This window comes from Salvelinus namaycush, chromosome 3 (genome assembly GCF_016432855.1).
Source record: "Salvelinus namaycush isolate Seneca chromosome 3, SaNama_1.0, whole genome shotgun sequence".
In the NCBI taxonomy this organism is placed as follows: Eukaryota; Metazoa; Chordata; class Actinopteri; order Salmoniformes; family Salmonidae; genus Salvelinus; species Salvelinus namaycush.
Genome location: NC_052309.1, coordinates 67,935,851 through 67,948,247, shown reverse-complemented (window position 1 = coordinate 67,948,247; position 12,397 = coordinate 67,935,851). Strand labels below are relative to the sequence as shown.

The following is a 12,397-nucleotide window of genomic DNA, read 5'->3' as shown; positions in this document are numbered from 1 at the left end:
GTAATGTTTTGTAGTGTCTCATTAATAAAGCGTTTTGTTAAGCCTTGCCTAGTGTTTCGGAGTCATCTTTGTTTGCAGTGTAACGTGCCACCGACTAATGATCCAGAAAGCAATTACTGTGTGTTGAGTCGTTGGCACTTGGCACACATGGTATTGTTAATCTAATTAAAACTATCTGAGAGACAGAGAGAACGACCCAGAAGCTTTATACAAGGAAATATAGTTTAGAAAGATGGTTAAGATGTGTTTGGATTGCCTTATGAAACTTATGAACTTTTGCTGATCTGGCACATTTTTTAGCAGAGCCTGTTAGCAGGTGTTGGGTAACTTGGGTTTAATTGCCTGTGCCAATGTACATGTAAGCAGGCCATTGGAGACGAAAACAACAGACATGTACTGACTGGCACAATGCACCCAGTCAAAAATCATCTTACAGTTCTTTAGAACTGTGTACACGTTTCCCTGTAGTGTTTTTCTATCTGATTACAAGGCTAGTTCCCTTTACTTCTGCACTCTGATGTCATTGTTTCAGACTGGCATGCTGACAATGCTGTTATTCACTAGGTAGCTGGTTCTCTTTATATGGGTATTAAGAAATCCTGCCATGTTATCAGATCAGAAATTGATTAGACTCATCTAATCTCATAAAGTCCCCAAACTGTTGAGCAAAATTCCTTTACAGAACATGCATTTCTGGAAATATTTTTATACAGAGCTTTATTTTTCAAGGAGTTTGTGTTGTGGAAGAGGACCTAAAATCAATAACTGCCAAAATATAAAATGACTCATTGTTGTCACTTATGCCATGAATTATCAGACTTTCTGGCATTATTGCCATGGCTTGTGGAATTTCAATTCAACAAAACTCATATTTAATTTCCTTCTCAGCCGGGAGCCAGGTCTACATTGTCATTGCTGGGCCGTTCGCGTTGATAAGAGCGGGGGCGCGCAAACGATAGGAAGCACCCCACCCTCAAGAGCACTAAGCCTTGCGCGTGCTCAAGAGACAGTAGTTTCCGTTTTGTTTCCTACGTGTTGTGGGAAGATTTCTGCGCGGAGCGCCCACTGTCCACTGCTTGCCAGCTTTGAAAACGCCTAAATTGCAGAGTCAGCGGCATACTCCTGACACAACAGGCACGGTAAGAAACCTCCGTCGGTAATCTCGTCCCATCCATAGCAATATGGTAGTTAGCCTAAATCGCCCGATTAGAAGCTGCTGTCATATAGAACGATCTTGGAACTTGACTGACGTGATCAACATTTTCAGACATACCATTTCTTTAGCTTTGAAATAGGCTATCGTTATTGTTCAAACGTGGCATCTAAATTTTGACATGACATTGCCACGCTGATTTTGTTTTATCGGTAGCGTGGTGATTACATTGCAGCCACTCCCCGTTTCACCATTTCATTGTTACATGGTAGCCGCGTTTACACCGTCGCACTTTAAACATTATTCTCATCTGACCGTCTTTTACTGAATATTCACTTCCTATAAATATTGACCTTTGAGTTATTTCGAATGTCGTTTGTTTCTTGGGCAACTTTTCTAGCCTGTAACGGGATGACTAGGATTTTTTTTGTCATCTAATTTCACGAACCAATAGGACGTTGTGCTACTTACTGACTGTTACTCAAATTATATATTCTACGTACTTTTCTTGGTGTTACTTGCGATTTTTATTCAAGTGCGTTTTAAAGAGGCTATACGAGCCCTTGTCCACACAAAAGGTTGGTATAATCAGTCGCAGGTGTTCATTTCTCACCCGGCCTAGTCGTCGGAGGCTGAGCACGCCTCTACTTTTTATTCGGCAATTTTGCGTAGCCTATATCTGAGTCTTTTTCATTAGTCGATCTAATTCCGTACCAAATTGGTGATGCGTGTTTTATTGATGAATGTTCATGCATTCTAATTGACGTTTGTTTCTTCCCCAGTTACGTTTTTCCCACCTAACGTTACATGTATAATGCAGACTGGCAGTCGTTCAAGCCGATTATGTGGATGTTTTGAGAATTGAGCCATGAAGGCATACATTACACACATCCTCGTCTCACACACCACTCCAAAGATGCCAGCTGTGCTTAAACCATTTACTAATCAGGTCGATAGAGCCAAGCCAACCACCCAATGCCTTTTGTCAAACCGGCAGAGGCCTTGCCCACGATGAGCTCTCTGAGTCGGCAGGACCCCAGAGGGGCGACAGAGAAACCGCTGCAGTACAGTAATTAAATTAGTCTGCTGCTCCCTACAACGCTTATTAGAAATACCTAAATGTATCAGTTGACTCCCTCACTAAGATAAGTGTGGTATCCCAAATATTTGCATAAGGGAAGAGTTGTCAAATGTTGTACTTTTTTTTTTTTTTTTTACAGCTTGAAGTTTAAATGAATTCCAGCGCCATTGCATTGTTTGTATGCTGTACAGTTTTATTTTGATAAAGTTCCTGGTTTCCTTAAGTATTGAATTTGTATAAGTTTCATTTGTATCATATCATTGCATTTATTTTCACGTTGTAAATCTTTTGTTTAAACCAGTGTTTATCATTAGGTCCATTGAGGAACCCAGATATGGATGCTGAGCAGAACCAGGTGTTGGACACCGCATCAGAGACTCGAGAGCAACAGGAGACTGGAGCAGGAGACTGTCCCCAGTCACAACTTGACTCTCCAATAGAGCCTGCAGAATCACCAGTGAATAGGCAAGAAATGGCGCATTTGCAAGATGTGGTGACAGAATCAGGAATGTCAGAAGAAACGCAGGAGATTGAGCCTAAAGCAGAAAAAGCACCAAAGAAAATGGTTGTATCTCCTGAAAAGGTTCCAGAGACCTCTACAGAAGTTTTGACTAAAGCAGAGAAGTACCCAGAAAAACAACCAGAACTAGAAAGCTCAGAGGTCTCTGAGCCAGCTACAGCAATGTACGTAGAACGCGACAACATCCAGACCGCAGAGCCTAAAAAGCAGCCAATGCCAGAGAAAACACGAGAGCCTCTAGCAGGGAATAACATTGAAACTGCGCCAGAGAAAATGGCAGAACCCGTCCCAGAGGCTGTTAAACTGTCTGAGCAGGCAGCGCCCAAGCCTGTCACACAGCCAGAATCTGAGGATGTGAAACGGCTTGAACCAGAAAAGAAAGGACCTGAGGAATCTGAGAAGCAGGCAGAATCTGGTGTTGTGTTGGTGGTGCCAGAGATGCCAGCGGAGCCTGAAACTGTAAAGGAAGTGGAGGCAGACAAACAGACTGAAGCTGAAATTGTACCGGAACCAGAGCCAAAGAAATCAGTAGCGGCTGAGACTGTGAAGAGAGTGGAAGCAGAGAAACCAGTAGCAGCTGAGACTGTGAAGAGAGTGGAAGCAGAGAAACCAGTAGCAGCTGAGACTGTGAAGAAAGTGGAAGCAGAGAAACCAGTAGCAGCTGAGACTGTGAAGAAAGTGGAAGCAGAGAAACCAGTAGCAGCTGAGACTGTGAAGAAAGTGGAAGCAGAGAAACCAGTAGCAGCTGAGACTGTGAAGAAAGTGGAAGCAGAGAAACCAGTAGCAGCTGAGACTGTGAAGAAAGTGGAAGCAGAGAAACCAGTAGCAGCTGAGACTGTGAAGAAAGTGGAAGCAGAGAAACCAGTAGCAGCTGAGACTGTGAAGAAAGTGGAAGCAGAGAAACCAGTAGCAGCTGAGACTGTGAAGAAAGTGGAAGCAGAGAAACCAGTAGCAGCTGAGACTGTGAAGAAAGTGGAAGCAGAGAAACCAGTAGCAGCTGAGACTGTGAAGAAAGTGGAAGCAGAGAAACCAGTAGCAGCTGAGACTGTGAAGGAAGTGGAAGCAGAGAAACCAGTAGCAGCTGAGACTGTGAAGAAAGTGGAAGCAGAGAAACCAGTAGCAGCTGAGACTGTGAAGAAAGTGGAAGCAGAGAAACCAGTAGCAGCTGAGACTGTGAAGAAAGTGGAAGCAGAGAAACAGGCAGAAGGTGATACAGTGGAGCAGCAGAAGGCAGAAGTTGTCGAGCAGGTCCCTGCTCCTGGCACTCTGTCTTTCGCTTTCCTGGAGCATGAGCAGACCAAAGCCACCCTTCGCACCTCTCGCACTCTAATCATCCTCAGAGGCCTCCCCGGCAGCGGCAAGAGCCTCTTGGCACGTGCCATTGCAGATAGCTACCAGGGTCTCTGCACTGTCTGCTGTGCTGATGACCATGGTGTGAAACCGGAGAGTCCAGAAGCATCGGCAGATGGGTACAAGGCTTTTGACGATGCTGTGGTAGCCTGCTGCAGTGTAGGAACATCTGCTCAAGTGATAGTGGTGGATGACACCAACCATACCCATGATCGGCTGGCCCGTCTGGGGGAGGTGGCAGAGCAGCACCGGCTGGTGGCCATGTTTGTGGAGCCCCGCACTGAGTGGAGCAGAGACTTGCCACAGTTGGCCAAGAGAACTCTGCGGGGGCTAGAGGAAGCCCAGATCCAGGCCATGAAAGTTCCTCTTGAGGAGATGTCCCTGCCCCTTTTCTTTGGCTGGTTCCTTCTCCCTGGCATCCAGGACAAGGTCAGGTGCACGTCCATGGATTTCCTGAAGACATTGGACACGCTTGAGGCCTTCAAGAAGCACTTGCCAGACTGTGAGTTCAGCACAACTGTCTTTTGATACACACAATTATATTGTTTATATCTAAATCAGGTTTTAGTCTCTTGAGCTTGACTGGGACAACTGAGCTTGCTTTGTTTTTTCAGTCACTGTTGAGGCTGAGAAAGAGGTGGACCTGGAGCAGTATTTCCAAGCCAATGGAGCTCTTCATTGCACTACCAAATTCTGTGACTATGGCAAGGCCGAGGGAGCCAAGGAATATGCAGATAAACCAGTAAGTCTGAAAGAATATTGAACAAAAATCTAAACGCAAAATTTTCAACGATTTTACTGAGTTACAGTTCATATAAGGAAATCACTTGATTTAAATATATTAATTTAAGCCCTAATCTATGGATTTCACATGACTGGGCAGGGGTGCAGCGGTGGGCCACCCACTTGGGAGCCGGGCCCAGCCGATCAGAATGTTTTCCCCCATAAAATGGTTTTGTTAGACAAATACTAATCTGTTTCTTCAGCTGTCCAGGTGGCTGGTCTCATACAATCTCGCAGGTGAAGAAGCCGGATGTGTAGGTCCTGGGCTGCCATAATTACATGTGGTCAGCGGTTGTGAGGCCGGTTGGACGTACTGACAAATTCTCAAAAATTGTTGGAGATGGCTTATGCTAGAGAAATTAACATTAAATTCTCTGGCAACAGCTCTGATGGACATTCCTGCAGTCAACATGCCAATTGCACGCTCCCTCAACTTCTGTGGCATTGTTGTGACAACTGCAAATTAGTGGCCTTTTGTCTCCAGCACAAGGTGCACCTGTGTAATGATCATGCTGTTTAATCAGCTTCTTGAAATCCACACCTGTCAGGTGGATAGATTATCTTGGCAAAGGAGACATGCTCACGAACAGGGATATAATATAAACAAATGTGTGCGCAAAATAAGCCTTTTGTGCGTATGGATCATTTCTGGATCTCTTATTTCAACTCATGAAACATGGGGCAAACTTTACATGTTGCTTTTATATTTTTGTTTAGTGTATATTGGTGATGGGAAATATTTGTAAAATGCAACCTCATCCTATTAACCCATTTATTACACAGCTCATATTGGCCTCGTTCTATGAATTTAAAATCTGATGACCAGTGCGTTGTTTAAATGTATTTTCACTTTTCAGGGGACCATTTTGAAATAACCTCTTTTTCTTGCCACTCTAGGCTGTTAAAGAGTTGTATGGCTCTGCGTTTGAGCTGTCCCTCAGTGCCCTCTTCGTCACACCTCGCACTGTTGGTGCCCGGGTTTCACTCTCTGAGGATCAGTTAACCCTGTGGCCTGCCGACGCTGAGAAGGAGGCAGTCCCTCTAGTCCCGGCTGCCGCCACCCTGCCCGCTGGCAGCCGTGCCCACATCACCCTGGGCTGTGCGGAGGGAGTTGAGCCACAGCAGACGGGCTTCGACCTGTTGGAGATCCTAGCGCTGCAGCAAGAGGGTCAGGAGGGAGAGCTGGTAGAGGAGATGGAGCTCGGCTCCCTGGCCTACTACGGCAAGGGGAGGTGGCTGCTCAGTCTGAGGGAGCCCGTCTCCGCCCAGGCCTGCTTCTCCAGCCTCTACGGGCCCAAGAAGGCCGACACGACCAAGAAAGACGGGGACAAGAAGAAGAAGCAAAAGTGCACCATACTGTAAAGGAGAGGGGGAAGGTGGTGGTAATGGATGGCTTGGGATGAGTGGCGTACTAGTGTTCTGATTTGTCTGTGGGGAGGTTTGTGCTACTTTTGGGGTTTGGGAGGCGTCTTGGATATCCACCCCAAATCCACAAGCTGTGTGCCTTTCTCTGTTGCTTTGCTGCACAAGCCAAGAGGCCTTTAAACCACAGTTTAGGTCGAGCTTAGCATCTTGTTCAGTGTCTTGTCATGCGTTTTAGTGCCATAGTTGCAATTGGATAGGATTTCTGTAGACAAAGCCTGATTTCATGGCTCAGATGTAGTACTGCTGCACCTAGTACCGCCTCTCCCCGTTTGTGACCACTATTTTTCCCTACTCAATTCATGTCTAACACTATATACAACCCCTTCTGCATATGTCAGTGTTAAGCATTTAGATGTGTTTTCATGTTTGGTGTGAGTGGCTCAAATAGTGTTTTCATTGCATGCCAGGTTTTTCACTTTAGCTGATGTAGTTCTAGTCATGATTAGCTTGTTTGCTAAAGAAGTTGCACATCTCTTTCAGTAAATTCTTGTGACACTGGTCATTTCCTGTGATTTAGTCAGTCAGCCCTGTCATGTGTTTGTGCATTTGTATGTGTGTGTTTGGTACGAAGGAAAGAGCTGGGTAATTTCATAAGTAGCTCATGGGCCAAAAAAGGGTGTCTGTGTGCTTGATTTGATGAACTGTGAACGTCATTCATAGAGGCCATTCCTGTTTAACTCTTTTTGCACGATGCAGCAGAAATCAAAAGGGAGAATGCTGATGAATGTGCAGTTTGTTTCATTAGCTGGCACTTACTTGGTACTTATCAAATGCTGTGAAACCAAGGCCACAATTTGCAATATTCTGTAGTGTAGGAGACTGCAGCCTGGGATCATCCCTCTTTCTGTCAACCAGTTTCGCATGTCAACTTGTATGTATCCACTGTCTGTTCATGACTGATGTGTAGGTCTCTTAGGGCAAAGCCATGCTTGTGTAGTTCTTCCAATGAGTCACTATTTTTGCACATGTTTTGTACACTTATTAAAGGAATTTGTTTTGCGCCAAATATTGTCTAATGCAATTTGTACTGTTACACCCTGTTCAAGACTGTTTTCTTTTTCTCTACACCAGTGGTGAATTAAGCATGAAAGTCTCGGTGAGGCAAAAAATAAGTGGAATGCCAGCAAAGCCACTATACTATACAATACATTAATTGCACTATACCACTGCTACAGCTGGCTATCAGCGGAGCCTTGTCTGGCAGCGAGACAGTTCATTCGGTCTCATTTACTGCCTTTAAAAAATAACTGCTCATATGGCTGACTTGCTTAAAGAAATGTGGTTTCTACTGATAATTAAGATGTACAAACTATGGCATAAGGTGACGACAAGCAGATTAGAGGCAAGCTGTAATTTCAATTAAGACATGAGCAAGCTAGGAAGGACGTAGTCAACTTTGTTCAATACTTTTGAAATGTACAGTGACAGAATTCAGAACATGGGCTGTTCTTACTGTGCTCTCCCTGTACACCAAGTCAGAACCGTAGGATAAATAAAGGCGGCATATAGGCAGACAATGAAAGCTCTTACAATATTTGATTACATTTTTCAAAAACTGGTTATGGGCTACATGTGCACCAACAAGTCAGACACAGTAGGTGAAAATAGACCTAATTAGGGTGAGGCACGTGGGCTACTAACAGCTTACTACACAACATACACTTAGTATTACTTTTTTAGCTACAGTATACATATCTCCCTGGCATATTACATTTATGCAGAAGCATACAAGACATGTTTGGACTCACCTTGTACTGTGCTCACTTGAACATTTTTTGTCATCAAACTTTGTCATTAAAGTCTGGCATTCTCTGGATTTATGGTGCTTTCAAGACAACTGTGAACAACTTCCAAACCACTTATTGTTTTATTTGCGATTTCCAACTTGTGTAATGTTTATGTCCAATGGCCGATGAGCACCAATACGTTGTATCTATAATTTCTGTTCGTTATTTCTCTTCGTATGACAAGGATTAAAAAGGATTTGCCAGTAGATTGTCGACTTGATTCACAATGATGACGGCTAGCTAAGATTTTGAAAGTATGATGTTGAAATGATCAGTCCAATCAAAGCTACTGTAGATATAACGTGATGTGACATAATTGTATCTGTGGCCAATGAGCTTGAGCCTTCTTGGATGGGCACTTCTAATGTAACTCTATGGCAGCACCCAAGGGGCTAGAATTTTAGAGCTCTACCCTTAGACTTGGTGGTGACGTAGTGTCCCCATGAGTGACAGAACACTGAGCCAATCATGGCAAAACGCTCCGTATTTTCTGCTGGCTTGCCCCACCACCACAGAAAGCACTGAGCTAGGCTGAAACACCTGCATTTTGGAGCTGCCTTACTCAAGAAAACAAAAAAGAGACCATGTTTGTATGCAGCTTTATTAACTCAATGATATATATACACTGCTCAAAAAAATAAAGGGAACACTTAAACAACACAATGTAACTCCAAGTCAATCACACTTCTGTGAAATCAAACTGTCCACTTAGGAAGCAACACTAATTGACAATAAATTTCACATGCTGTTGTGCAAATGGAATAGACAAAAGGTGGAAATTATAGGCAATTAGCAAGACACCCCCAATAAAGGAGTGATTCTGCAGGTGGTGACCACAGACCACTTCTCAGTTCCTATGCTTCCTGGCTGATGTTTTGGTCACTTTTGAATGCTGGCGGTGCTCTCACTCTAGTGGTAGCATGAGACGGAGTCTACAACCCACACAAGTGGCTCAGGTAGTGCAGCTCATCCAGGATGGCACATCAATGCGAGCTGTGGCAAGAAGGTTTGCTGTGTCTGTCAGCGTAGTGTCCAGAGCATGGAGGCGCTACCAGGAGACAGGCCAGTACATCAGGAGACGTGGAGGAGGCCGTAGGAGGGCAACAACCCAGCAGCAGGACCGCTACCTCCGCCTTTGTGCAAGGAGGAGCACTACCAGAGCCCTGCAAAATGACCTCCAGCAGGCCACAAATGTGCATGTGTCAGCATATGGTCTCACAAGGGCTCTGAGGATCTCATCTCGGTACCTAATGGCAGTCAGGCTACCTCTGGCGAGCACATGGAGAGCTGTGCGGCCCCATAAAGAAATGCCACCCCACACCATGACTGACCCACCGCCAAACCGGTCATGCTGGAGGATGGTGCAGGCAGCAGAACGTTCTCCACGGCGTCTCCAGACTCTGTCACGTCTGTCACATGTGCTCATGTGCTCAGTGTGAACCTGCTCTCATCTGTGAAGAGCACAGGGCGCCAAAGGCGAATTTGCCAATATTGGTGTTCTCTGGCAAATGCCAAACGTCCTGCACGGTGTTGGGCTGTAAGCACAACCCCCACCTGTGGACGTCGGGCCCTCATACCACCCTCATGGAGTCTGTTTCTGACCGTTTGAGCAGACACATGCACATTTGTGGCCTGCTGGAGGTCATTTTGCAGGGCTCTGGTAGTGCTCCTCCTTGCACAAAGGCGGAGGTAGCGGTCCTGCTGCTGGGTTGTTGCCCTCCTACGGCCTCCTCCACGTCTCCTGATGTACTGGCCTGTCTCCTGGTAGCGCCTCCATGCTCTGGACACTACGCTGACAGACACAGCAAACCTTCTTGCCATAGCTCGCATTGATGTGCCATCCTGGATGAGCTGCACTACCTGAGCCACTTGTGTGGGTTGTAGACTCCGTCTCATGCTACCACTAGAGTGAGAGCACCGCCAGCATTCAAAAGTGACCAAAACATCAGCCAGGAAGCATAGGAACTGAGAAGTGGTCTGTGGTCACCACCTTCAGAATCACTCCTTTATTGGGGGTGTCTTGCTAATTGCCTATAATTTCCACCTTTTGTCTATTCCATTTGCACAACAGCATGTGAAATTTATTGTCAATCAGTGTTGCTTCCTAAGTGGACAGTTTGATTTCACAGAAGTGTGATTGACTTGGAGTTACATTGTGTTGTTTAAGTGTTCCCTTTATTTTTTTGAGCAGTGTATTTTTTTTTTTACATTGTTTGCAAACTGATATGTGACACGTATTAATGCCAAAATAACATGCAAAACAGGCTAAAAATGTGGGGATGCCCTGAATGACGGGTCACCACTGCTGCACACCCATTTGAACAGTTAGGAAGCTATTGACTCTTGACACGGTACAGTGAGACTCAGACATTTTGTTTGTAGATGGAGAAGTTGACCAGCAGATGGCACTCAGCCTCCGGGTACGATAAGTACAATGTATGAAGAGAACATGATCTAAAGTATATTTCTCATCAGGCCAGTCAATGTTTGAATCTCCCAAAACTGAAGTGACATTGTTTCATCCACTTTTGAGGAAGTGTATCCTAGGCCACAGGCTCTCAAACACCCACAATCCTACCTTCGTTACATTTTATTCTGGAGAGGCTCTGAGTTGAATGACCCAATTGTCAGACTGTCTAGTGGTGTGCCATCACCTCCCATTGCACCATATTTCACCACAACTGTGCAAGTTTTGATATCAATCATTTACACACCGGTGTGTATGAGAGAAAGAATTGCAACTCTTACCAAGGTCTGTATTGCCAGCTGCACTAGACTGAGGATTACACACACTGACTGTACAGGGCACTTGGCTCATCTGACTAATATGATGCAAAAGAGTCTTGCTCCTACCAAATGAAATTGCTCCACCTTGAAATGGTCTGATTTTATTACACATTTTAATGTATTACCCTGGTTCTGTTCGTCATACTGTAATGAACTATCTATACTAGAAAAAATATTGCATTGGTTAGACAGCTGGTGTTGACATCATTTTTTGTTAGCGTTATTTTATTTGGAATTTGTTTATTTGTGCACAAGGCAATACAAAACAATGTGATGAAAGGCAAGGCAAGCGATAACTGCATGTGCAGGATAGGTAAAAAATGATTACGATCTGGGATCCTTCAGACTTTGCTACCCTAAACCCTAACATTAACCCCTTACCCTAACCATAACCCTTACCTAACCTTAACCCTTAACCATTTTCAAATTCAACTAAAATCGGGATTATATATACACTAGATGATTAATAGGGGCGTTGTGTTGAAGCCACCTTGCCTCCATCTTGGCACTCCCCCATCTTTGTAAAATATATTTTGGAAGCTATAAAATGCATTTATTAATGTCTACACTCATTTTGCCACATTTATTCTATTAAAGACACCTTAATGCATACTTTTAAATGATATTATGTGAGCTAAACATACAATATATATATATATATAAACATTTCCTTAAAGTATACTTTTTTTTAGATGACTAATGTTACTGTCCCCACTACAACTAAAAAAGTACTTAAATACATGCTATTTTCTTCCTTGAAACATTTAATTGAAATATAATTCAATGTCTTCCTATGGAGTAGTGCTCCTACTGGTGAGTGCCAAAATGGCCGACCGGCGGCTTCAAAGCCTTCTCAATAACCAAAGACAGAGCATCAGCAAACCATGGTTTGGTTTAAATGCATCATTGGACGTCTCAAGGATCTCAGATTGCACGGAGCCTCAAAAACCCCTGAGGCGCATAAGGCACCTCCCCTTTCAAATATTACTAGAACAAAATAAACAAAAAAACGGTATCCTGTTAAATCAAACAAAGAAACAAATAGTTTGGGATTCACACAAATAAGAATAAAAATACCAGGGGTAAAGAAAAGCACAATACTGCAGTTTGTACAATTTACTTCAAGGCCACTGAATGAAAATGCCTTTGGTGAATCATTGGCTACATGTTTATGTATTTCTCTATATATGGTCAAGGCCAAGAGCAACGGGAAAATATAAATAGCCTTAATGTAGATGGACTTCAGTTCACTGGTGCCAGAATGTACTCAGACTATTAACTATTAGTATAATTGAAAGAGGGGGACAATATTACAATTTTTTTATACATGATCATGTGATTCCATTCTGATTGGCTACAATACTAAACAGACAATACCAGCCAATCAGTGTCCTACAGTTGAATAGCGTAGTCGTTTCTTTCACCGAGAGATGGGTGTGAGCGTTATGAAGCAACAGCCATGGGGTGGTGTGACCCAATCGGAGAGCAGGAATATATCAGCCAAGTCTATC

General features: G+C 44.0%; 1 protein-coding gene across 2 annotated transcripts; it reads left to right on the top strand.

Moving 5' to 3' along the window:
* Positions 1 to 1,011: 1,011 nt before the first annotated feature.
* LOC120035753 (titin-like) lies at positions 1,012 to 7,318 on the top strand. Of its 2 annotated transcripts, none has more exons than XM_038982308.1 (4): positions 1,012 to 1,139; positions 2,536 to 4,606; positions 4,719 to 4,846; positions 5,785 to 7,318. In XM_038982308.1, exons 2-4 carry the CDS (start codon positions 2,569 to 2,571, stop codon positions 6,247 to 6,249), a joined length of 2,631 nt encoding a protein of 876 aa, XP_038838236.1. In that variant the 5' UTR covers positions 1,012 to 1,139; positions 2,536 to 2,568; the 3' UTR covers positions 6,250 to 7,318. The 2 variants fall into 2 exon arrangements, with proteins under 2 accessions (XP_038838236.1, XP_038838231.1); XM_038982303.1 differs by having other exon boundaries at positions 1,014 to 1,139; positions 2,549 to 4,606.
* The last annotated feature ends 5,079 nt before the right edge of the window (positions 7,319 to 12,397 follow it).

Bases quoted from the DNA above. Each gene is read 5' to 3' on its own strand.
- LOC120035753 (XM_038982308.1), top strand. From the start codon at position 2,569: ATGGATGCTGAGCAGAACCAGGTGTTGGACACCGCATCAGAGACTCGA. The intron at 4,607-4,718 runs GTGAGTTCAGCA...TTGTTTTTTCAG, and splicing joins CAAGAAGCACTTGCCAGACT to TCACTGTTGAGGCTGAGAAA. The intron at 4,847-5,784 runs GTAAGTCTGAAA...TTGCCACTCTAG, and splicing joins AGGAATATGCAGATAAACCA to GCTGTTAAAGAGTTGTATGG.